Raw genomic sequence first — 26,282 nt, forward strand, 5'->3', positions numbered from 1 at the left:
GGACTGTCCTTTAGGGGAGGGGCCTCCAACCTTGGCAGCTTTAAGACTTGTGGACTTCAACTCCCAGAATTCCTCAGCCAGCTTTGCTAGTCCCACTTTAGGCATGAAACAGCTGGGTGACTTGGGGGCAATCACCAGGAGACGGTGAGTTCTAGTTCTGTGTTAGCCATGAAAACCGGCTGGGTGACTTTGGCCCAATCACCAGGAGATTGGGAGTTCTAGTCTCACCTTAGGCATGAAACAGCTGGGTGACTTGGGGGCAATCACCAGGAGACAGTGAGTTCTAGTTCTGTGTTAGCCATGAAACCCGGCTGGGTGACTTTGGCCCAATCCCCAGGAGATTGGGAGTTCTAGTCTCACCTTAGGCATGAAACAGCTGGGTGACTTGGGGGCAATCACCAGGAGACGGTGAGTTCTAGTTCTGTGTTAGCCATGAAACCCGGCTGGGTGACTTTGGCCCAATCACCAGGAGACTGGGAGTTCTAGTCTCACCTTAGGCATGAAACAGCTGGGTGACTTGGGGGCAATCACCAGGAGACAGTGAGTTCTAGTTCTGTGTTAGCCATGAAACCCGGCTGGGTGACTTTGGCCCAATCACCAGGAGACTGGGAGTTCTAGTCTCACCTTAGGCATGAAACAGCTGGGTGACTTGGGGGCAATTACCAGGAGACGGTGAGTTCTAGTCCCTTCCTTAAAGCTGGCTGGGTGATTGGGGGCCCATCGTTCTCACTCTCAGCCCAACCCACCTCACAAGGTTGTCGTTGTAGGGGAAAATAAGGAATCTTTCGGCACCTTGACTTATTTATAAAAAAAGGTGGGAGATCATAAAGAAAGAAAGAAATCCATCTTATGCGGGGAAGCCCCCCCTGCTTTGGCCCAGAATGAAGGGGACCCCGGAGCGGTCCCCGAAACTCACCCTGATCACTTAAGCGGCGCTGCTTGGGGTTGGCGGAGACGCTGCGCTGTACCTTGTGCGAAGGGGAGGGGACCGTGCTGTTGGCGAGCTCAGGCTGGGGGCGAGGTTTGAGGGTGCTGCTGTCGTTGTCGAGCTGCAAGAGCAGGAAAAAAAGGGAATCAGAAAAGGCTCCAGACCTCAAGAGGCGGCTTCTCCCGATCCAGGTCACGCAAGCCCTCGGAGGCAGAGTTCCCCCCACAAAAAAGCTTAAAACGTTTGTTTTTTTTTCCCCTCGTGGAGGAAAAAAAGAAGTTTACGCTGGGACTGCTGGATCACAGAAAACCGGATTAATGAAAAAGGTGGGAGTTTTCTTTTTGTAACCGTTAAGCTTCTTTTGCAAACTGCCTTTGCTGCAAAGGAACTGCAAAGTTTCTCCTTTCCATCTCCTTTTTTCTTCTTTCTTTCTTTCTGCAATTTTTGTTTTATTTCTTCTTAATTTTGGTTAGTTGTATTGGTTTTTATGGTTCTCTGCAAAACGTTCATTCAAGTTTACCCTTCCTTCCTTTATTCCAGCTTCCCTATCTTTCTTCCTTCCCCTTCCATCCGCACCTTATCAACTTCTTTCCTTCCTAGCTTCCCTCCCTCCCTCCCTCCTTCTTTCCCCTTCCATCCACACTGCATCGCTTTCCTTCCTTCCTTCCTCCTCCATCCAACTCTCATCTCCTCTCTCCCTATCATCTTCCTTCCTTCTTTTCTTCCTTCCATGATCTTCCTTCCTTCCTTCCCCTTCCATCCATACCTCATCCACTTCCTTCCTAGCTTCCCTCCTTCCTTCCTTCTTTTCCCTTCCATCCACACTGTATCGCCTTCCTTCCTTTCTCCCTCCAAATCTCATCTCCTCCTTCCCTCTCACCTTTCTTCCTTTCTTCCTTCCTTCCTTCCTTCCTTCCTTCCTTCCTTGATCTTCCTTCCTTCCTTCCTTCTCTTCCCAGTGATTAGAATGCAGGATTGCAGGCTAACTCTGCATTCTACTGCCAGGGGTTCGATCCTGACCAGCTCAAGGTCGACTCAGCCTTCCATCCTTCCAAGGTCAGTAAAATGAGGACCCAGATTGTTGGGGGCAAAAGGCTGACTCTGTAAACCACTTAGAGAGGGCTGTGAAGCACTACAAAGCAGTATGTAAGTTCTATTGCTATTGCCCTTCCTTTCTTCCTTTTCATTTCCTTCCTTCCTTCCTTCCTTCCTTCCTTCCCTCCCTCCCTCCCTCCTCTCTCTTTTACACTACTTCCATCCAAAAAAGCCATTTTAACCCTGCCTGTTCTCCTTGGCTTATTTTTCTTTTTTCAATTTCCAGGCACGGGATTTATGAACGAAAAGGCCATCGGAAACTCGCTGCGTGGAAAACGCAACGTACAGGGAAGACTTCCTTAGGAGATGCATGAGGACCGGAAGGCTGCTAAAGAATAAAGAATAAAATTCTCTTATCCAGGGATCTTCAGCGATATGGCAAAAAAGAGCTCGAGGCTTGCTTCTCATTGCATTCAGCGGCGCGCCACCTGTCAATCACATGTTTAACCGTGTCAGCTGCAAAGATTCTAATGTGGATCCCCGACAATGAGCGGCAGCCAACGAGCTCAGGGGTGGGTGGAGGGCGCTGCCAATTCTGGAGGCAGGCACTGGAACCGGGTTGCCACATGAAGCAAGAGCAAGTTGGAAGCTTCTACTCAAGACATTCAACAGAATAATGCAATGGAAGGGACCTTGGAGGTCTTCTAGTCCAACCCCCTGCTTAAGCAGGAGACCTTATACCATTTCAGACAAGTGACTGTCCAAGTCTCTTCTTAAAGACCTCCAGTGTTGAAGCACCCACAACTTCCAGTGGCAAGGCGTTCCACTGGCTAATTCTTCCCACCGTTAGGAAATTTCTTGTTCATTCCAGGTTGCTTCCCTCCTTGATCAGTTTCCATCCGTTGGTTCTCTTTGCATAGGTTACAAAGTCCTCAACTTATGATCGTTCCTCAACTCATGGCCATTCGTTTAGCAACGGCTCGAAGGGACAAGGGACTGGAAAAAAAAAATGGTTGTCCAGCCCCTTCTTAAAAATCTCCCACAGCTTCTGAAGGCAAGCGGTTCCACTGGTTAATTCTTCTCACTGTCAGGAAATTCCTCCTTGATTCCGCTTGCTCCTCTCCTTGATTTATTTCCACCCGTTGCTTCTTCTCCTGCCTTCAGGTCCTTTGGAGAACAGGTGGACCCCCAAATCTTCTTTGGGGGCAGCCCCTCAAATATTGGAAGACTGCTATCGTGTCACTTCTAGTCCTTCTTTCAACTAGACCAGGGGTTTGCAACCTTAAAACACTCAAAAGAGCCATTTGGACCCATTTCCCACAGAAAGGAAAACACCGGGAGTCACAAAACCTGAGTGGGTGTGGCCAACTCGATGTCACTCACTCCCACCCAGTCACATGACACCCCCCTAGTCACGCCTCCTAGTGTTTTCTGCGGGAAACAGGTCTCTCTCTGTGTGTGTCTCTTTCTCCCTCTCTCTCTCTCTCCCCTCTCCTCTCTCTCAGGCCGGGCAAGGAGTGACTAGAAGGGGAGGGCGCCAGCCGATAGGGAGCCACAGCAGGGGGATGAAAGAGCCGCATGCGGCTCCAGAGCCGCAGGTTGCTGACACTCGAACTAGACATATCCCAAATTCCTGCAACCGTTGATCTTTGTACGTTTTAACCTCCAGTCCCCTAATCGTCTTTGTTCCTCTTCCCCAGCGCTCTTTCCAGAGTCTCAGCGTAAACGGAAGAGCTGACTTTAAACAGGAGAAAGAGCAACGTGACTCAATCAGCCTGCTTGCTTCGGGACCGCAAACCGCCCCTGCAGGTTGCCCTTCAAAAGCTCGATGCATGTGGGCAACCCCCCCCACCCCCACCCCACCCCCGCCTCGCACTCACCTCTGAGTTTTTGTAACCTAGCAGCAGGTACGTTGCCATCACTTCATTATACTTCTGGCTGACTAAGGACTCTTGAATTTCTTCCCGGGTGTACCCCATAGAAATCATGAGTTCTGGAGGGCGAAGGAGAAGAAGAAGGCGGGAGAGAGGAGGAGGAGGAGGAAGAAGAAGAAGAGAAGAGTCAAGACCAGAGGTGCTATTCAGCAGGTTCTGACCAGTTCTGGAGAACCGGTAGCGGAAATTTTGAGTAGTTCGGAGGACTGGTAAATGCCACCTCTGGTTGGCCCCAGAGTGGGGAGGGAATGGAGATTTTGCAATATCCTTCCCCTGAAGTGGGGTGGGAATGGAGATTTTGCAGTATCCTTCCCCCTGGAGTGGGGTGGGAATGGAGATTTTGCAGTATCCTTCCCCTGGAGTGGGAAGGGAATGGAGATTTTGCAGTGGCCTTCCCCTGGAATGGGGTGGGAATGACCACCCCACACCCCCCCCGGCCTAGCCCATCACCCCTTCTCTAACGTTGTACCTGTCCGCCGAGGGTCCTTGTAATCTGGCAGAGGTTCCACGTAAGGCTTCAATTCATCGTCCTCGTGACCCACATTCATCCAGCGGTCTTTCATGATTTGCTATTGGGGGGTGAGGGGTGGGTGGGAAAGGAGAGGCAGATGTTAGACCCGCATGGAGGAGGGGATCCGGACCAGCTCAAGGTTGACTCAGCCTTCCATCCTTCCGAGGTGGGTAAAATGAGGACCCAGATTGTTGGGGGAAATAGGCCGACTCTATAAACCGCTTTGAGAGGGCTATATTTATTATATTTTATTTTATTTATTTTATTACTTCAATTTATATGGCGTCCCTCTCCGAAGACTCAGGGAGGCATATAAATAAAAGCACTACAAAGCCGTATATAAGTCTAAGTGGTATTGCTATTGCCTGCCCTTCCTTCCTTCCTTCCTTCCTTCCTTCCTTCCTTCCTTCCTTCCTTCCTTCCTTCCCAGTGATTAGAATGCAGCATTGCAGGCTAACTCTGCCCACAGCCAGGAGTTTGATCCTGACCAGCTCAAGATTGACTCAGCCTTATTTTATTATTTATTATTTTATTAGTCATATTTCTATGCCGCCCACTCTCCGAGGACTCTGGGCGGCTTACACCAAAGACAGTATACTAAATAGCATATTGCCCCCCAACAATCTGGGTCCTCATTTTACCCACCTCGGAAGGATGGAAGGCTGAGTCAACCTTGAGCCGGTGAGATTTGATCCGCTGATCTGCTGAACTAGCAGTCAGCTGGAGTAGCTGCAGTACTGCACTCTAATCACTGCGCCATCTCTGCCTTCCCTCCTTCCGAGGTGGGTAAAATGAGGAGCCAGATTGTTGGGGGCAAATATGATGATTCTGTAAGCTGCTTAGGGAGGGCTGTAAAAGCACAGTGAAGCGGCATATAAGTCTAAGTGCTATTGCTATTATATCGAACCCGGGCCCTGGAGGAGCTATTTATCGCATACACATTCTACACTGCATCCATCATTTCCACTGGACGTTCAGGGAGGTGAGGAGACAATGGAGGAAAAGAAATATGTTAAGAAATTGAGGCAGCCCCACGTCCCACATTATGGACAGCAGGAGAAAGATTTGGAACTCCTTGATGCTCTCTTGAGCTTTTGCTGGTTTTCTCGCAGACGTTTTTTTTACCAAACTAGGTAACATCATCAGTGCTAGAAAGGGAGAGGGATTGCTCTCTGTTCAGAGACAACAAGTCAGTGGCTTATATATAAACGACAATATAAATGACTCATATTTATGACGGTCACAGAAGGTCCTGGGCTCGTGGGAATCCCCTTTTACGACCTTTTGATAAGCCAAGTCAATTTATTCACTTTAGTGAATAAGTCAATTTATTCAGATTCACTTTAACGACCGTGGGACTAAACTTAACAACGGCAGCGATTCCCTTAACAACGGTGGCCAGAAAGTTCCGTAAAACGGGACATAAGCTCCTTTAACAACTGCCCTGCTGAGAAACGTAAAATTCTGGACTCGGCTTGCGGTCGTAAATCGAGGACTGCCTGTATGTCCGAGGGAGGAGGAGAAACCAGCAACTGATGTGTGTTTGAGCGGAAAACCAACTCTGGTAACAAGAGGCAAGAGGCGCCAATGTCCCCAAAGGACGTTTTCTGCCTTGCGTTCTCAGCAGCCTCCCTCCCGTTTTTCCAGGAAAATTGTGGGGGGTGGGTGTATTTGCTAATGTTTCCCCCCCTCCCCACACCCCTTGGGAAAGCTGCTTCTTTTTTTCTTTCTGCTTTCAAATCCACACGTGTGAAAGCTTTTTTCCGCCCTGGAGTAGCAGAACTGATGCCTCGTGGTCAGCAAAAAACAGCCGATGTAAAAAACAGACTCCCTGTTGGGAAAGCTTAAGGGGAGAAAAAAATATAAAAAAGAGGCTGAAAGGGGCTTGGGGAAATTACCTCCTTCCCGCAGAGAAGCAATTTGGGCCCTCGAAGCCAGACAAAAGAGGGCGGCAGACGACGGGGAAACGAAACGGGGCGCCTTCACGGAACCAGCCAGGACGGGTTTTTTTAAAAAAAAATTAAAAAAGAATAAACCCGAGAATAATAGTGGCGGAAAGAGAAACGGTTTGGGAAGGCAAAAATGCTCAGAAAACAGGAGGTGCTCCCCTAAAAAATCATCTTGGTTGTTTAACACACGAGGCTAAGCCAGAATAAATCGGTTTTTGGTTGCCACGATGTAAAAGAAAAAGATGCGGAGACTCTGGAAAGAGTGCAGAGAAGAGCAAGAAAGAGGATTGGGGGACTGGAGGCTAAAACATACAAAGAACGGTTGCAGGAACTGGGTATGTCTAGTTTAATGAAGAGAAGGACTAGGGGAGACAGGATAGCAGTCTTCCAATATCTCAGGGGCTGCCCCAAAGAAGAGGGAGTCAAGCTAATCTCCGAAGATCCTGAAAACAATGGGTGGAAACTAAGCAAGGAGAGAAGCAATTAAGAACTAAGGAGAAATTTCCTGACAGTGAGAACAATTAATCGGTGGAACGACTTGCCTCCAGAAATTGTGGATGCTCCAATACTGGAAGTTTTTAAGAAGAGATTGGACAACCATTTGTCGGAAGCGGTACAGGGTTTCTTGCCTGAGCAGAGGGTTGGACTAACAGAGTTGGAAGGGACCTTGTAGGTCATCTAGTCTGACCCCACCGCCTAAGCAGGAGACTCTACATAATTTCTGACAAATGGGCAGTCCAGTCTCTTCTTGAAAGCTTCCAGGGATGAAGCTCCTACAACTTCTGAAGGCAACTCCTGTTCCACGGGTTGATTGTTCTCAAAGTGTCAGGAAATTTTCTCCTTATTTCTAGGTTGAATCTCTCCTTGGTCAGTTTCCATCTGTTATTCCTTGTCTGGCTTTTAGGTGCTTTGCAAAATAGCTTGATCCCCCTTCCTCCTCTCTGTGGCAGCCCCTCAAATATTGGAAGATGCTCTCCTGTCTCCCCTGGTCCTTCTCTTCACTGGACTAGCCAGGCCCAGTTCCTGCAACCGTTCAACCCTTCCAACTCCGTTATACTGTTCTGTTAAACCACAACTGGCTAAATTTAGCCAGGATTAGCAATAAGCCATTGTTGACCGATGACAAAAGCCGGGCCTCTGTCTTATCCCCAATCACCGTGTGTTTTAAAGCCACGCTCTTCTTTCAAAGGTAACAAAGAAAAAGCCGCAAGAATACAACCAAAGGGAGCCAGGATTCCTGTCGCTTTCGCCGAAGACGTATGTTGAATCACCTCTGTTCCCTCCCCCCCCCGCTTAATTTTCTGTCTTTTGGAAGTGTGAAGAGGCCTTTTCTGATCCTGAAATCAGCAAGCTATTCACGGCAGTGATTGATCGTCCGGGTAACTAAAAGGAGAAGCCAACTGCTAATTATGAAATTAAATTTCGCAAGATCGGGATGGACTCGCGATTGAACGAGGCATTGTGCAAAGATCAATGCGCCCCTGTTGAAATGAGCAACGCATCCGGCGATGGGAAGAGCTCTTGGCTTCTGGCCCACGACTCTGTAACCATTAACAGGTAGTCCTCGACTTACGACCACGACGGAGCCCAAGGTTTATGCAGCTAAGCGGAGACAGTTGTTAAGCGAGTTTTGCCCCCTTTCTTGACACAGTTGTTAAGTGAATCACTGCAGCTGTTAAGTTACTAACACGGTTGTTAAGCGAATCTGGCTTTTCCCCATTGACTTTACTGGTCAGATGGTCACAGCTGCTGTCGTAAATGTGAGTCAGTTGCCAGGTGTCTGTATTTTGATCACGCGGCCCTGGGGATGCTGCAACGGGAGGGGAGGAGGAGAGGAATACAGAACGCAGAATAACAGAGTTGCACGAGCAGGAAAGCCTTTCAGACAAGGGGCTATCCAGTCTCTTCTTGAAAACGTCCAGTGATGGAGGAGAAGGGAAAGGAAGGGGAAAGATGGAGGGAAGGAAAGGAAGATAGAGGGAAGAGAAGGGAAGGAAGATAGAAGAAAGGAAGGGAAGAGAAGGGAAGGAAGATAGAAGAAAGGAAGGGAAGAGAAGGGAAGGACAGGACAGGACAGGACAGGACAGGACAGGACAGGACAGGACAGGACAGGAAAGGAAAGGAAAGGAAAGGAAAGGAAGGAGAAAGGACGGGAAGGGAAGCAAAGGAAAGGACAAAAAAGGGAAGGGAAGGGAAGGAAAAAGGGAAGGGAAGGGAGGGAAGGAAAGGAAGATAGAGGGAAGGGAAGGAAGAAAGAAGAAGGGAAGGGAAGGGAAGGAAAGGAAAGGAAAGGAGAAGAAAGGAAAAGAAAGGAAAGGGAAGGGCAGGAGAAGAAAGGGAAGGGAAGGGAAGGAAAGAAGAAAGGCAAGGGAAGGGAGGGGAAGCAAAGGAAAGGAAAGGAGAAGAAAGGAAAAGAAAGGAAAGGGAAGGAAAGGAAAGGAGAAGAAAGGAAAGGGAGGAGAAGGAAAGGAAAGGAGAAGAAAGAAAAGAGAAGGGAAGGGAAGCAAAGGAAAGAAAAGGAGAACAAAGGGAAGGGAAGGGAAGGGAAGGGAAGGAAAAAGGAAAAGGAAGGGAAGGACAGGATAGGACAGGAAAAAACAATTAGAAGAAGGAAAGGAAAGGAGAGGAGGATGGAAAGGCCACGAAAGGCCACAGTGGAAAAGCTGGGCCTCCCACGGATTGAGCGCTCAAGATTAATCCCGCCGCTTCTCCAAAAGCGGCTTTGATTAACTGCAACACAACAATCTTGAGAACAGCAGGTAGACGAGGAACGGTCCATCTTCGGGCATGTCACGATCTGGACATTTGTTGACGAACGTTGGCCGTGCCGTGCCACGTGGCTGCCCAAAGGCCGCCTGAGGTCGGTACTTAGCTTGGGAGCTGCTCACTTCGGGGGCGGGGGAGAGAGAGATAAAAAAAGACCGGCAGGGGTCCACGCACACAGGGTTTAACTGCATCGGCGTTCACACAATACGCGGAACCACGATTCACCAAACAGGCTGACTTTTTGGAAGTCCCAGAAAGATTAGCCAAGATTAACATCACCACCCCACCCAATGACCATTTTTGCTGACCGGGCCGAGTGTTGCGTTGTGTGAACTCCACCTACTGGCTATGTTTGTGCAAGACACTAAGCGAGTTGGGGGCTTCCCCCAAGCACAGGTAGTCCTCGACTTACGACAGTTCGTTTAGTGACCGTTCAAAGTTACAACGGGTCTGGAGAAAAAGGGGGGGGAACTAAGGACCAATTTTCACACATAACGACCGTTGCGGCATTCCCCCGTGGGTCACGTGATCCGAATTCAGATGATTGGCAACTGACTTGTAATTTATGACGGTCGCAGTGTCCCCGAGGGGTGTGTGTGTGTGTGTGTGTGTGTGAGAGAGAGAGAGAGAGAGAGCGAGAGGGGGAGAGAGAGAGAGGGAGAGGGAGAGAGAGAGAGAGGGAGAGGGAGAGGGAGAGAGAGAGAGAGAGAGAGAGAGAGAGAGAGAGAGAGAGAGAGAGAGAGAGAGAGAGAGGGTATCCACTTTTGCGACTTTGCGACGAGCAAAGTCGACGGGGGAGCCAGATTCACTTAACAACCGGGTGACCAACAACTGAAGGGATTCGCTTAACAACCGCGGCTGTTAAGGTCATAAAATGGGGCAAAACTGACTTCACAAATTGTCCCCGCTTAGCAACGTAAACGTTGGGCTCCGTTGCGGTCATACGTCAAGGGCTACCTGTAAACCAGGGGTGAAATGCTACCAGTTCAGGCGAATCGGTAGCGGCGGCCGCACATGGTTTGGCAAACTGGTAGCGGCGGCAGCCTGAGGCTCCGCCCAGCTGCCCCTGGTTTTAACCAGAAAGTAAGTTGTTTTTGACCCTCTGTGCATGTGCAGAAGGATTTGCGCATGATCCAAAATTGTATCTGATGCACGCATGCGCACACGGAGCGCACACTTCTGAACCGGTAGGGAGGGCAAGTAGATTTCACCCCTGCTGTAAACCCTTATCCCTCTGCGTCAACCACAAACCTCTTTTAACCAAACCTAGGCAGAGGGCTGGACTAGAAGACCTCCCAGGTCCCTTTCCAACTCTGTTATTCTATTCTATTTCAAACGGGAAGCTGTCCTTTTTTCACCGCTTTAGAGCTGGGGGAAAAAGGGGCTCAGAAATTGTCCGTTTTTTTGGTTCTCTCCTACAATCTCCGGAAAAATGATTTTGGGGGGGGGGGGGGGAGAAAAAAATATGGAGCGGACTTTTTGGGGTTTGCTATGATTGCGGGCAGAGTTGAGGAGGCGACCCTCCTCTGTCCTCTTCTGCCCTTTCACCCCTGGGCAGCTGTGCCTGCTGGGATGCGGAGTGATCAAGCTCCCGATTTTTTACAGCCCTTACATCCGGATTCTCCTCCTCCAGCAGATGGGTAGGAATTAAACCAGACAGAAATGACAGGGGGGATCTAATTAGCTCTCGCTAATCTCCTGGAGACGGGTTTATAAGGCTCAACCCCTCCCTTACTAATCCAGGGAAACGTGTGGTGCAGACAACGGGGCCTCTTTGAGGTTAGATGAACCAGCCTCCCCACTTTTTGCAAAAACTTAAGCCCCTCTCGGCAGAAGGTATCCAAGGCTTGGTGGTTTCCTTGCAGAGGTTTCATGACCCAGCTAGGTAACATCATCAGTGCTAGAAAGGAGTGGGGTTTGCAGAGGAGGAGGAGGAGGAGGAGAACAACAGTTGTGAGGTCCTTAGTGGTCTCTGAGCTTGGTGGTTTTCTGGCAGATGTTTCATGACCCAACTAGGTAATATCATCAGTTGAAGAAGAAGAAGAAGAAGAAGAAGAAGAAGAAGAAGAAGAAGAAGAAGAAGAAGAAGAAGAAGAAGAAGAAGAAGAACAACAACAACAACAACAACAACAACAACAACAACAACAACAACAACGAGAACAAGGAGAAGAACAAGGAGAAGGAGAAGAGGAGGAGGAGGAGAAGTGTGTGGTCCTTGGTGCTCTCTGAGCTTAGTTGTTTTCTTGCAGATATTTCATGACCCAACTAGGTATCATCATCATCATCATCATCATCATCATCATCAGAAGAAGAAGAAGCAGAACAAGGAAAAGAAGGAGAAGCAGAAGAAGGAGAAGCAGAAGCAGAAGAAGAGGCGGAGAAGGAGAAGATGAAGTGGAGGAGGAGGAAGAAGAGGAGGAGGAGGAGGAAGAGAAGGAGAAGTGGAAGAGGAGGAGGAGGAGGAGGAGGAGGAGGAGAAGTGTGTGGTCCTTGGTGCTCTCTGAGCTTGGTGGCTTTCTTGCAGACGTTTCATGACCCAACTAAGTAACATCTTCAGTGCTAGAAGGGAGGGGCCTTTGCTCCCTGTTTCTATATTAACAGCTTGCTTGCAGAGGGTAAATCCTCCTTCCCTTCTAGCACTGATGAGGTTGCCTAGTTGGGTCTTGAAACGTCTGCAAGAAAACCACGGAGGTCAGAGAGCACCAAGGAGCCCTCATTTCAACTCTTGAGCTACAAATATTTTCCCTTCTTGATCTCCAAGGAGCCTTTGTTTCCCAAGGAAACTCCAAAGGGGGTACCAGAATTTATTAGCATTTCCTCAAGGCCCACTTCCAGGGGGCTCACCTCTAAAGTGCCTCTCTTGCTAGGGTTCAGGATGAGGAATTTTTTCAGCAGGTTCTCACAGTCCGTGGACATGTAGAAGGGGATGCGATACTTCCCCCTCAAAACCCGTTCTCGCAGCTCCTGCAAAAGGAGAAGAAGTGATATTTGGGGGGGGGGGGGGGGAAGTAAACGTTCATTTTAAGCAGGACAAGAAAAGGACTCGTGCAGGCGCTCACACTCTCCTTCAAGAGAGCTAGCAGCTTTATCTTAAATGGGTTTTTAAAAAGGTTTTAATTGCAATATACCGTATTTTTCGGACTACAAGACACACTTTTTTGTCTCCCAAAAGGGGGAGAAAATGTCTGTCCGTCTTACAGACCGAATATTGTCGAAGCCCCACCCACCCGCTTTTTGGCCTCTGCAAACCCTGTTTTTTGGCCTTTTTTTGGCCTTCATTTTCAGGTCTTTTTTTTGGCCTGTTTTTAAGGCTTTTTGGGCTGGTTTTCGAGGCTTTTTTCAGGCCATTTTTTCAGAAAAAACAGGCCAAAAAAAAGCCTCAAAAACGGCCCCCAAAAAAGGGCCATGAAAAGCCTTGAAAACGGGCTGCAAAAAGCCTCAAAAATGGGCGGCAAAAAGCTTCAAAAATGGGCTGCAAAAAGCTTTTATGGTGTTATTCCCAAAAAAAAAAAAAAAAAAAAGTGGTGTTATTAGCTAAGTTTTAGAAAATACACTTTTCCCAAAAGGCTTCCACAATTTGGGCCACGACTGTATATGGAACAAAACCGTGACTGAATCCGGTTCAGTCTGCTTCGGGTACCACGAAGCCTCTTCCCAGAAGGTAACAAGAAAAAACAGGTAACAAGGAAGAGGATGTACAGAGTCCCAGACATTCCTGGGGATCCTGCTCAAGCATCGCTTTCTAAGCCACGGCCCGGATGGAAGGGAGTGAACTGCCAATCATCTTTCCTGCCGTCCACCCCCACCTCTCTCTCTGCACCGCCCTTCCTGTCCGAAGCAGGAGGTGGAGGTACCTTGAGGTTCTGCCCGTCGAAGGGCAGGGAGCCGCTGACCAGTGTGTAAAGGATAACCCCGAGGCTCCAGACGTCCACCTCCGGTCCGTCGTACTTCTTGCCCTGGAACAATTCGGGCGCGGCGTACGGGGGGCTCCCGCAGAACGTGTCAAGCTTGTTGCCGAACGTGAATTCGTTGCTGAAACCGAAGTCTGCAATCTTGATGTTCATGTCGGCATCTAAGAGCAGATTTTCTGCCTGGGGGGGAGGGGGGGGGAGAGAAGAGGAGAAGGGGTGGGGAAGGTGGGGGGAGAAATTGAGAAGGGGCCAAGCAACCAAGAGGATTAGGGGACTGGAGGCTAACAGTGGCTTTTCCGGCCAATGGGATTTTCCCATGTATTTTACCAGGAAATGCTGATAGGCCAGACTTGCCCTCCTAAACATATCCATGCGCTCTGAATAACCCTAGCCCTAACCGAACAGTATAACAGAGTTGGAAGGGAGGAACGGTTGCAGGAACTGGGCACGGCTAGTCTAGTGAAGAGAAGGACCAGGGAAGACATCATTTCATCATTTGTGTACATTTTTACAATAATCTCACATATGGGAAAAAGCAGTTTTCCTATATATGGGAAAAGGAGCCTTGGTGGCACAGCAGTCTAAAGTGCTATTAAGTAGCACCAGCTGCCTGCAATTACTGCAAGTTCAAATCTCACCAGGCTCAAGGTTGACTCAGCCTTCCATCCTTCCGAGGTAGGTAAAATGAGGACCCGGATTGTGGGGGCAATAAGCTGACTTTGTATAAAAAAGAACACCGCTTTGGGGGGGGGCCAAAAGCCCTACTAAGCAGGTATATACAAAATAATAATAATAATAATAATAATAATAATAATAATAATAATAATAATAATAATAATAATAATAATAATAATAATAATAATAATAATTTTATTTCTATACCGCCCTTCTCCCGAAGGACTCAGGGCGGTGTACAGCCTATTTAAAAACACAAAAAACACGACAACAATTTAAAATTTAAAATCATTAAATAATTAGGCTCCAATTAAAATCCCAGAAATTTAAAATACCCCAATTTAAAACGTTATGTTAGTAACCCTGCCTGGCGGAACAACAGGGTCTTCAGTGCGCAACGAAACACCCGGAGGTCGGAGATCTTGCGTATTTCCGGGGGCAGTTCATTCCACAGGGCTGGGGCTCCCACAGAGAAGGCCCTCCCCCTGGGTGTCGCCAGCCGACATAACTTGGCTGATGGCACCCTGAGGAGACCCTCTCTGTGGGAGCGGACTGGTCGGTGGGAGGCTATTGGTGGCAGAAGACGGTCTCGAAGGTACCCGGGTCCTATGCCATGGAGCGCTTTAAAGGTGGTAACCAACACCTTGAATCGCACCCGGAAGACCACTGGGAGCCAGTGCAGCTCGCGCAGGAGGGGTGTCACGTGGGCGCAACGGGTTGCACCCATAACCACCCGCGCGGCCGCATTCTGGACCAGTTGGAGCCTCCGAGTGCTCTTCAAGGGGAGCCCCCCATGTAGAGAGCATTACAATAGTCCAACCGGGAGGTGACAAGGGCGTGAGTGACCGTGCGCAAGGCGTCCCGATCCAGAAAGGGCTGCAACTGGCGAATCAGGCGAACCTGATAAAAGGCCCCCCTGGCCACGGCCGTCATGTGCTCTTCTAAAGACAGCCGTGCGTCCAGGAGGACACCCAGATTGCGAGCCCTCTCTGTGGGGGGCAAAGATTCACCCCCAATAGTCAGCGATGGCACCTGCTGACTATATCGGGGCGCCGGAAGCCACGATATAGCATGAAGGCTATTGCTTAACGCATTGTAAGCCGCCCTGAGTCTCCGGAGAAAGGGCGGCATATAAATCGAACCAATAAATAAATAAATAAATAAATAAATAAATAAATAAATAAATAAATAAACAAACAAACAAACAAACAAACAAACAAACAAACAAATAAGGAGGGAGTGGGGGCGTCAAAGCTATTTTCCAAGGCACCTGGATATTTAATATTTTAAATAATTTAAATATTTAATATTTAAATATTTTAAATAATTAAATACGATTTCTTAAAATTGTCCCGCGACCGGTTTGACTAAGGCGAGATGTCGAATTCTGGCTTTGAAAGCCCGAGAGATATTTCGCTCATACGGCTTCATAAGGCTCGGAAGGAAAAAAAAAAAGAGGGATAATGGGGGGCTCTTGATATTCAATATTAATGTTCACAGAAGGGGGGGAGGGAATTTGATATATTCTTGGGGGGGAGGGAGGGAGCGGGGAAACAAGGGAGGGTTGAGGGCAGAAGCCCACGTGCTCCAGCTGTCCTGGGCTCTAACTCCAGATGCTGGCTGGTTGGCTGGCCGTGGATGAAAGGCACCTCAAGAGCATCTGGCTGGGGAAAGAAAACTTGTCCTAAGGCCGCCTTTCAACCCACGGGCCATCAGCCACGTTATGCCAGACATGGTTGACGGGAAGGATCGGTGGGGCCGGAAGCAACGGGTAGAGAAACTCAAGCCAAGCCTGAATTGGCAAGCTAGATAAAGAGCAGGATTTACAGACTAACAAGAGTTGGGAGGGACCTTGGAGGTCTTCTAGTCCAACCCCCTGCTTAGGCAGGAAACCCTACACCACTTCAGACCAATGGTTATCCAACCTCTTCTTAAAAACTTCCCAGTGTTGGAGCGTTCACAACTTCTGTTGGCAAGTTGTTCCACTGGTTAATTGTTCTCACTGTCAGGAAATTTCTCCTAGGTTGCTTCTCTCCTTGATTAGTTTCCACCCATCGCTTCTTGTCCTGCCCTCAGGTGCTTTGGAGAATAGCTTGACTCCCTCTTCTTTGGGGCAGCCCGAGATATTGGAAGACTGCTATCATGTCTCCCCTAGTCCTCATTAAACTAGACATACCCAGTTCCTGCGACCCAAGTTCTGCTCTTGCTAAAACAAGAGCAGAACTCGGCTGAGCCGATTCTGAGCTCCGCTTTGGCAAAGGGTGAACTACGGCCGGCCCATGGGTAAACTGAGGCCTTCCCCTCCTGTTCCACTTACCTTCAAGTCTCTATGTACAATGAATTTTTGGTGACAGTACTGCACAGCAGAAACTATCTGGAAGGAAAGGGGTAAGAAGAAGAAGGGTGAAAAAAAAACCCGGCAATTTCTGCATCAGCGTAACCAGACTCACTCAGGTATCGCATCAGCCCCAAAAAAGGATTTTTTTTTTTAATTGAAAAGTTTTAAAAAATTTTACACATATCCCCCCCCCACAACTTCCCAGAGCAAATACAGGATATAGCATTTAACAAACATATAAAAAAAAACATAAGCTAACTATCTATAGATTTATCTCCCTTTTGCACTTTAACTCCCCGTGTTCATATCTGAATATAACTATTTAAACCAATTATTGCTTGAAAGTAATCAATCCAACTTCATTCTTGTCCATTCTTCAATAATAAGTAAGTCTTCTTTCTCCAAGCATTGCGCAATCAGAGCCCAATTACAATTAACCATTACATCTCCAACCCTTACAAATATTAACGCATTAACAAAATATTTTAACCCAATCTCAAATAAATGATATTGTAAAAACCTTATTTTTACTTTTCACTTTTTACCCCATAAACTCATATTGATTCTTCCTGGAAACATTCCTTACTTAATAGCTTTGCATAAACTTATTCATCTTATTCTCTACAAATCCACTGCGTATAATCAAATAGCAAATAACAAAAAAGGATTCTTAGCACCTGCAGTGTGCATGCATGGTGTTGTCCAGCCCCCCCCAAACCCCCCCCGGTCGCTTGGAGTTGAAGGTGAAGGATGGAGCAAAGAAGTGGGTGTGTGGTGATGGCGTCTTTTCCCAGAAAGCAAAAAGAGCTGCATAAATTAGGACTCATCGTTATATCACACAGCATCCAGAAAAGCAGGTTTGTGCAGTGGGTGGGGGGTTGATTTTTCCTGGGGGGGAGAGGGGGGGGGCAAAGTTCTTGCAGCAATGATCCAATGAGGCTCTCTCTTCCTCTCCTCCCTCCCGCCCACCGGTGTTCAGTTCCCAAGTCCTTTTCCGGGTTCAATTTCCAACTCGATCTTGATTTTACGATGTATGACTAATGTTAAGGAACCGATTTTCAGAAGTTCCATGCACGATACAGTTGAAATTGGCTAGTTAAGGCGGCTTTATAAGGAAAGGAGAACGAGGCATGGAGGACCCAAGAGGGAGGGGATTCTCTGGCCTGGGGGAATGAGAAGGGGCGTTTCCGAAATGAATGAGAAACTTAACATCCTCTCCCTTAAACCAGGACTCCCTAAGAAGGGAGATCAAAGGCAGTGGGGAGGCCCGGCCTTGATGTGAACCCTGGGAAATGAGGATCAAGAGTTTGCATCCTAATACTATCGTGGTTGCAACGAACCTGCTGCTTCGAAACTGCTTTCCGCTTTGGGAGGGGAGATAAGGGACGTTAAAAAAGCTTTTAAAAAGCTTTCGTGTCGTCAACATCTGGATGAACGGAAGGACGGTGATAAACACCTTTGCATAGCAGAAGGAAGGAAAACCCATCACGCACACATGCCCAATCGGCCAAGAAACGTTGGACTAAAAATGGTGCTTTGGTCTGGTTGAGAAGGGGAATTATTTTTTTTTTTGTTGTCTCCATCATTCACTGTTCAGCAACACCCAACCGGGGGGGAGGCCAGCAAAGGAGGAGAATTTTTCCCGGAATGAAGTTATAGCTATCTTGGAGCAGCACCTTCCGTTTCCTCTACCACCCAAGCTTTTAAAAATTCCAAAAGCCGTGTTTATCAACCTGGAGATCCTAAAAAGGGGAGTTTTGGTCAAGAAGCCAAATTCGACCAGGAGCAAAATTTGGGCGGCTGTTTCTCCCCCCACTTCCCCCTGCATCGTAAACATCAAATTCCACTTTCCTTTTTGCCAGGCAGTTAAATGGTGGCAAGAGCTCTCCTTACTGGTTCTGGCTTTTCACATTTTAATAAAAGGAGGCGCAAGCACCAACCTGTCGGAATTTTGCCCGCGCTTCCTTCTCTTTCATTCTTCCATGAGCCACTAAGTAGTCAAAGACTTCGCCTGGAGGAAGAAAGAGAAAGAAAGAAAGAAAGAAAGAAAGAAAGAAAGAAAGAAAGAAATTTATTTATTTATTTATTTATTTATTTGTTAGATTTTTATATCGCCCCCTCTCCCGAAGGACTCGGTGAGAAAGAAAGAAAGAAAGAAAGAAGGAAGGAAGGAAGGAAGGAAGGAAGGAAGGAAGGAAGGAAAGAAAGAAAGAAAGAAAGAAAGAAAGAAAGAAAGAAATTGATTGACCAAGAGGAGGGAGAGGGAGGGAGGGAGGGAGGGAGGGAGGGAGGGGGAGAGAGAGAGAGAGAGAGAGAGAGAGAGAGAGAGAGAGAGAGAGAGAGAGAGATGAATCTGTCTTTTCATGTGGAACAAAAAAAAATGCAACAAAAATCAGGAAATCCATTAAGGGAAAGAGATGGGACAGGGAGCAATGGTGAGAAAAGCTAACCATTTTTTTGCTGCTGGGATACAACCACAGCTAGACACATGGCCCGCAACAAGTGTTTCCCAACCTTGGCTAAGTTAAGATGGATGGACTTCAACTCCCAGAATTCTCCAGCCGGAAGCCCAGACATCTTAAAGCACACTGGCTGGGGAATCCTGGGAATTGAAGCCCACCCATCATAAATTCTCATCGTTCCTATCTCCCATCTCCTCCCACTTATGACTGTTTGACTGTGATTTGTTGCTGTATCCTTATGATTTATATTGATTGTTTCCTAGTATGATTCAATTGCTTATTTGTACCCTATGATTATCATTAAGTGTTGTACCTTATGATTCTTGACAAATGTATCTTGTCTTTTTATGGACACTGAGAGCGTATGCACCAAAGACAAATTCCTTGTGTGTCGATTCACACTTGGCCAATAAAGAATTAAATCAATCTATCTATCTATCTATCTATCTATCTATCTATCTATCTATCTATCTATCTATCTATCTATCTATCTATCTATCTATCTATCATCTATCTTCTCTCTCTCATCTATTTATTCATCTATCTATCCCTCCCTCCATCCATCTATCGCACGTTGGCTGGGGAATTCTGGGAATTAAAACCCACCTATCTTAACACTGCTAACGTTCAGAATCATTGCTCTAAAACTGCCAATTGCCGTCTCAAAACTTTCTCAGCTTGCCGCTACCAAAAGCATCACTTGGCTTTCTTGCTTGCTGGACAGAAATCCCTCTATAGCCTTCTCCAGTGGATGGATCAGGATATTTTTATCTGCCAGAATCAGGCAAAGCCAGGAGGGGCCCATTCTCTGCCTAGGTGGGCCTCGGTCCCCACCTGGCTTTCTATAGGAAAAGCAGCCCCCTCTCCTTCCCCAGCCAGCTGTCTTAGTTTTATTTCAGCACTACCATCTCCAGGTGGGGGGGAAGGGGGGGCAAGGATAGCTTTCACCCATCTGTTGTGGCGAAGGCTTTTGTTATCCCTAATGGACCATATGCCCTTCTCAGGAAGCCTGTCCAATGACGCCTCCAGGGATTCAGGGGCCACTCAATGCAGAAGAAGCAAAAGCAGTAAGCAAGTGATTTCTGGGGAGTGGGGGGGAGAAAAAAATCCCTCCCCAATTTAGAAATCGCCATCATCGGTCATAACAACAAGGGGTGGTGTCCCCCCCCCCTTTTTAAGTTTCAAAAAAGCAGATTTAAATTGCCTCTTTTGTCTTTTCTGGGAGAAATCACTTGCTTACTGCTTCTATTCTATTCTATTCTATTCTATTCTATTCTATTCTATTCTATTCTATTCTATTCTATTCTATTCTATTCTATTCTATTCTATTCTATTCTATTCTCTCCTCTCTAATTTTCCTTCTTTCCTTTCCTTCCTTCCTCCCCTCTGCCATCACTCTGCTAAACAACTAATTCCCACAACACTGTCAAGCTATTTACTAAGACTGTATTATTATTATTCTTCTCATCCTTCCTATTACCTATTTCCTTTTCTACTTATGACTATAACCTGCTTGTATCTTTACAATTTATATTGTTTTATTTAGTTTCCTAGTATGATTTTGATTGCTTATTTATTATCCTATGACTATCACTAAGTGTTGTATCTTATGATTCTTGATGGATGTATTTTTATGTACACCATGAGCTTATGCACCGAAGACAAATTCCTTTTGTGTCCAATCACACTTGGCCAATAAAGAATTCTAGTCTATTCTAAAGTGTGATCTTTGCAAATCCCATCATCAGATTCCCTGGAATTTAGAGCTCACCTCCGCTGGCATACTCCATGACGAGGTACAGCGTCTTATCCGTCTCTATGACTTCAAATAATTTAACTGAAAGGCAAAAAAAAAAAGGGAGGAAAATAGTGTGAGATTAGAAACACCTGGCCAAAGAAAGAAACCGGACACACCTGGCTCAGGATGAAAAGAGGAAACACAGCTGCAGGTTAAGAGGAAGCCGTTACAGCCAGTCCTCGATTTACGACCACAACCGAGCCCCATTTCCATCGCTAAGCGAGACAGTAGTTAAGTAAAACTTGTTCCATTTTACGACCTTCCTTGCCACAGTTGTTAAGGGAATCACTGCTATGGTTATTAAGTGAATCTGGCCTCCCGCCTGGACAGACGGTTGCAAAAGAGGATCACGTGACCACGGGACGCGGCGACCGCCATAAATAGGAGCCCTTGCCAAGCGTCTGAATTTTGAACACATAATCGTGGGAATTCTCTATATATCTACTGAACAAAACTCCGCATTGGCGACAGGAAAGGCATCCGGCCAATAAATACTCGGCTAGCTCCATTCAGTTGCCCAGAGTCCACCCCGCAAGGGATTATGGGGTCGTTAAAAGAAGACGATCATGGGAATTCTCCAATGGTCGTGTGAAAAAATGGTGGTAAGCTACGTTTTTCAGTGCGGTTGTAACTTTGAGCGGTCACTAAACGAACGGTTGTAAGTCGAGGACCACCGGAGGTCAACCCGTGGTGGGTTGACCAGAGTTGAGTTGTCCTAGAGACCCTACTGAATCTACCCAGGGCCTCTTTCTCGCCATGGGACACCCCCCACCCCGGAAAAAAAAAACCCACTTGCAACCTTCCCAGCCGACTTCTGACAAGCAAAATTGCTTGCGTCACTCCTGTGGTTAACTTTGAACGGTCGCTAAATGAACTGTGGTTAGTCGAGGATGACCCACACTTGGTCGAATGGCACTGCCGGAGGGAGGAGTGGCAGCCCCCCAACTCCGTAGGTTTTCAGGATCGGGATAGGATGCTGCCCAAGGGGACAAGGGAACAGCCCATTCCCAGATGTGCCAGAAACGAACTTTCTCAAACTCCAGGCAGCAAAGCCAGATGTTGAGAGCAACCGAAAGGCTGGGGCGATGCTTGACAGGCCAGGCTCATCTGCTGCTTGCCACCACAACAGGCAGATAAGGGAAGAGCAACATCTGGAAGGGAGGAGGGAACAAGAGGGGAAACCCCCCCCCTCCCCGGCTGGCGTTCTCACCTATATTTGGGTGATTCAGAACCTTCATTATTCGCACTTCCCGGAAGAGCTGGAGGAAAAGAGGAGGAGAAGGAGAAAAAGCAACAGGGAAAGTTACTTGCAGGACTCTGAATGGCTGTGCTCCCCTATCTGGAAGCAGCTTTCCCCATACACACACATATATACACACACCCAACCATAGGGCCTTCTGAGTGTGCGGGGACTGCCATTCCCAGAATTCCCCTCTTGGCGCCAAAACTCATGGGATGGAGGGACTTTGCAGAATGCTGGCTGGGGAGTTCTGGAACTTGATGTCCACAGATCATAAATCAAGCTGGCTGGGGGATTCTGGGAGTCGAAGCCCCCCCATCTTAAAGCAAGTTGGCTGGGGGATTCTGGGAGCTGAAGTCTCTTAAAGCATGCTGGCTGGGGGATTCTGGGAGTGGAAGTCCACAAATCTTAAAGCAAGTTGGCTGGGGGATTCTGGGAGTTGAATTCTACCCCTCTTAAAGCAGGCTGGCTAGGGGATTCTGGGAGTTGAAATCCACACATCTTAAAGCAAATTGGCTGGGGAATTCTGGGAGCTGAAGGTTACCTCTCTTAAAGCATGCTGGCTGGGGATTCTGGGAGTTGAAGTCCACCCATCTTAAAGCAAGCCGGCTGGGGAATTCTGGGAGTTGAAGCCCAGACACCTAAATTGCTAAGTTTCAGAAACACTGAGCTAGACTGTTTTGCTCACTGGATTAAACCTTTTAAATCTGCGATTTAATCTGTTAAAGCCCCAAAAGCAAGGCAACTGTGCCTGCAAAGAAGGGAAGGGAAGTTAGGAGAGGGGAGGGGAAGGGAAGGTAAGGTAAGGTTGTCTGGATGTGGACCAACAAATCCCAGCATCCTCTACTAGCTGAGGCTCATGAAAACTCGAGGAAAGTCTCACATTTTGCACAGTCCTGAAACCTCTTATCAGGGGAGAGAGGGGCAATCGCTGCTAAAGACTCGTTCCCCCCCCCGCTGTTAGAAACAAAAGCGAGATTAAAAAGCCAGCCATTTCGCACACCGTCCACACCGAAGGAAATACGGCACCAAAAATCCGTAAAGCCGGAAAACCTTCTTACCTTCTGTAAGCTGGAGGAATTCAACTGCGTCTTGTCGATTATTTTCACAGCCACCTGAATGAGAAGACAACACAAAAAAGTCACAGACAACATAACGGCGATTTGCCCCTTCTGGGTGTCTCTAAGGCTCCGCAAAACGACGTGAGTTTCCTGGCACTCTTAAAAAAAAGGAAGATTATAGGGAAGCCCATTTCTAAAGACAAGTAAAATTTGACTTTCAGCCGCAACAGCTACATTAGAATTACCTTCCCTCGGGTTTTTTGGTGTTTTTGTTTTGGATGAAATTTAGCTGCCTCTCATGGACTATGAATGCTAACATGCTTGTGAAGAAGGCACAGAAGAGGCTGCACTTCCTGAGAATGCTCAGGAAGATAAATCTATCTCGGCATCTCCTTCTGTCCTACTATCGCAGCACCATTGAGAGTGTCCTGACATATTGGCATTCTTGCATGGAATGGGAGCAGCTCTGTTAGCGGACAAAAAAGCTCTACAGAGAATTATTAAAACTGCCCAGAATATCATCGGGCTCCAGCTACCAACCCTGGATGACATCTTCGAATCTCGCTGTTTGAGGAAGTTGCATAACATTCTCAGAGACTCTTCCCATCCTGCTCACAATCTTTTTGGACTGTTGCCTTCTGGCAGAAGATACAGAACAATTCAAACTCAGACCACACGTTTTCTGAATAGTTTTTATCCCAGAGCTATAATTGCACTCAACCATGAACTAAAGGGCCACCATCAGTGAGCTGCTGGATGGAATTACTTGGTCTGTTGTGTGGATGTTTGGGTGGTTTAGGGGTGGGGAATTTGTGGTGGATGGGTGAGGGGGTGTTTGGGGATTGTTATGTGTGTTGGACCTGGTCTTCAGGTGTTAAGTGAATTTCGTTGTATGGGTATACTGTGTATACACATACAATGACAATAAAGTTGTTATTATTATTGGTTAATCTTTAGTGAAATTCACAGCCTTTGAGGCTGGTTAATAGCTCAGCAGTTCGAGTCCTAATCAAGGACCTAGGAACTGTTAAGGTATCATCGGAGGATGTAAGCTGTTTCGAGTAAGGTGGTTTTTTGTAGAGTCAAAATGTTCAAGTCCGGTAAATTTAGAATTTCTAAATAGCAGGGTAGCCCTTTGGGTATTGCTCCAAGGGCTCCAATTACAATCGGGACAACACACAATTTCTTTTTCCACAGTCGCTCAACTTCAATTTGCAAATCCCGGTACTTTGTGATTTTTTTCTTGCTGCTTATCTTCAATCCGTGCATCACCAGGTATTGCAATGTCAATGAACCATCCTTTTTTCTTTTCAACTATTGTTAGGTCAGGTGTGTTGTGGACCAAGTGCCTGTCAGCCTGAATCCTGAAGTCCCACAAGATCTTGAGTTTCTCATTCTCTAAAACTTTCTCAACCTGATGTTCCCAGTGGGTTTTGCTGTACTCAAATCCAAACTTCTGGCACAATTTCCAGAATTATTATTATTATTATTATTGCTTCTCTGGGGATGCCCCCCCCCCCTCACCTCTTTCCCCGTCAAAACGTGACGCGCCAGCTTGACTTTGGCAAAATTGCCCTTGCCGATGGTCTTCAGCAGGCGGTAGTTCCCGATGTGGGGCTGCTCGTCGGCGGAGGTTGCAGGGATGCGGCCTCGAAGCATGTTGGACTTGGTGCTGGGCTTGGAGTCTGGGTGTCCCAAGGCCGGCTGAAGAGAGAGAGAGAAAAACAGAGAGGAAGAATTGAGATCAATTCGGTTTTTATGCCACTCTGTTCTGCAATACAGACAGGCCTCGACTTACGACCGCAAATGGAGACCGACCTTTCTACTGCTAAGCCAGACAAGTGGTTAAGTAAGTTTTGCCCCGCTTTATCACTTTGGCTTGCCCGGTTGTTAAAAGTGAAATCCCTGCAACTGGTTAACTTGCCTCCAGAAGTTGTGAATGCTCCAACACTGGGAGTTTTTAAAGAAGAGATTGGATAACCATGTGCCTGGTGTAGGGTTTCTTGCCTGAGCAGGGGGTTGGACTAGAAGACCTCCAAAGTCCCTTCCAACTTTTGTTATTCCTTCCTTCCTTCCTTCCTTCCTTCCTTCCTTCCTTCCTTCCTTCCTTCCTTCCTTCCAATTTCTTCTTTCCTTCCAATTCCTTCCTTCCTGAAAATAAGGTTTTTAAGAAGAGACCGGACAGCCATTTGTCTGAAATGGAACAGGGTTTCCTGCCTGAGCAGGGGGTTGGACTAGAAGACCTCCAAAGTCCCTTATCTCATCCCAGACAAATGGCTGTCTGTCTCTTCTTGAAAACCTCCAGTGATGGATCACCATAACCTCTAGATATCAATCTATCAATCTATCTTGTCTGTCTGTCTGTCTATCTATCATTCTCTTTTTTTTTTTTTTTTTTTTATTGAAAAGGTTTTCAAATACAAATTTTTCCCCCTTTTTCCCCCCCCTCCCCCCCCTCCCTAACCCCCCCTCCCCACCCTTCCCCCCCTGTGACTTCTTCGTAACAAAAAAAAAACCCTAATTCATAACAGATTACTTACTCCCTCCTCAAAATACTGACCTTTACTTACTAAAAGTATTATAAATCCCCCTTTATCCATACATTTCAGAAAAGAAGAAGAGAAAAAAAAACAAAACAAAAAAAAAACAAACACATTATACTATAACTATTATAAAATAACTCTAATTTAGCATAATAGTGTTTTATATCTATGCATTATTGCAACAATTCAAAACCACCTTCCACTTTAAAACTATACAATAAGTCCTACTTTAATAACATTTCAAAGCGGGCTCCCCATAAAATCTAATTTAACATTTATTCCACTCTATCCATTTCCTCCACTCCCCTAAATGTATCACTTAAAAATCCCTTTTCTTAAACTAATCAGTCTGTAGCTAGCTTATTCACCCACTGTCTTACAAATTTACCATACACAACAATTCTTGATATCTTTAATTCACTGCCCACACTACTTAAATATATATATATATATATATTCCATTATATCTAAATAAAAAAAAGAAAAGACAATAACTTTAAATTTATAGTCCATATAATATCTTCTTGAAGTCTTTCCACTGGATTGTTAAAACCAACATCCATAATAGGGTGACATAGCTTGCGGATGCAACAGTTTATTCAAGATCTCCAATCATATCTGCCCCCATCAGTAGTAAACATCTTCTTATATATATAAAAGTAAAAACAACCACCCGAGTGACATTATAATTGTATTCCATATAATAATAATTGTGGGTTTCATCAGGATTATTAATTTCCATCATCGTATTGGGTAACAACCCGATCTTCTGCATGTCCCAATGTGATTCTCTTGCCTTATAATTCAAGATAATTATAATATATTTATCAACACAAAAAGAAGTTTCAAAATAGATAATTCAAAACCATCAATTTGAGGCTCTTTCCATGTCCCAAAATTACGGCAATGCAGAGATCTGCCACTATCCTCAGGATGATATTGACCAATATGTCGCCTCCTCTATGTTTTCACATAATCATTCATATTTTAAAATCACTGGCTTCACTGTTGCTTGGGTTAGAAATTTCTATTTTTGTACAACCTATTTCTTTTTTTGTTTTCTTTTTGTGGGTTTGACCTCCATCCTAATTTTTTGTGTCTCGCATTTCTTTTTTATCCCTTGTATATCCT

General features: G+C 46.5%; 1 protein-coding gene across 29 annotated transcripts in view; it reads right to left on the bottom strand.

The window, feature by feature from the left end:
- Window positions 1-26,282, bottom strand: part of MARK2 (microtubule affinity regulating kinase 2) — a 190,332-nt gene that overhangs the window by 16,151 nt on the left and 147,899 nt on the right. For all 29 annotated transcript variants that reach the window (XM_087880894.1, XM_087880895.1, XM_087880906.1 and 26 more), the window contains 11 exons: window positions 24,133-24,312; window positions 22,609-22,662; window positions 21,518-21,566; window positions 20,281-20,346; window positions 17,988-18,058; window positions 16,027-16,083; window positions 12,978-13,214; window positions 11,968-12,087; window positions 4,367-4,466; window positions 3,844-3,956; window positions 917-1,049 (listed from right to left, as the gene is read on the bottom strand). In XM_087880894.1, coding sequence (XP_087737020.1) covers window positions 917-1,049; window positions 3,844-3,956; window positions 4,367-4,466; window positions 11,968-12,087; window positions 12,978-13,214; window positions 16,027-16,083; window positions 17,988-18,058; window positions 20,281-20,346; window positions 21,518-21,566; window positions 22,609-22,662; window positions 24,133-24,267 — 1,135 coding nt within the window. In that variant the 5' untranslated portion in view covers window positions 24,268-24,312. The remainder of the gene's footprint in view (window positions 1-916; window positions 1,050-3,843; window positions 3,957-4,366; window positions 4,467-11,967; window positions 12,088-12,977; window positions 13,215-16,026; window positions 16,084-17,987; window positions 18,059-20,280; window positions 20,347-21,517; window positions 21,567-22,608; window positions 22,663-24,132; window positions 24,313-26,282) is intronic.

The sequence above is a fragment of the Pantherophis guttatus genome, chromosome 18 (genome assembly GCF_059756535.1).
Source record: "Pantherophis guttatus breed Tessera chromosome 18, ASM5975653v1, whole genome shotgun sequence".
NCBI lineage: Eukaryota > Metazoa > Chordata > Lepidosauria > Squamata > Colubridae > Pantherophis > Pantherophis guttatus.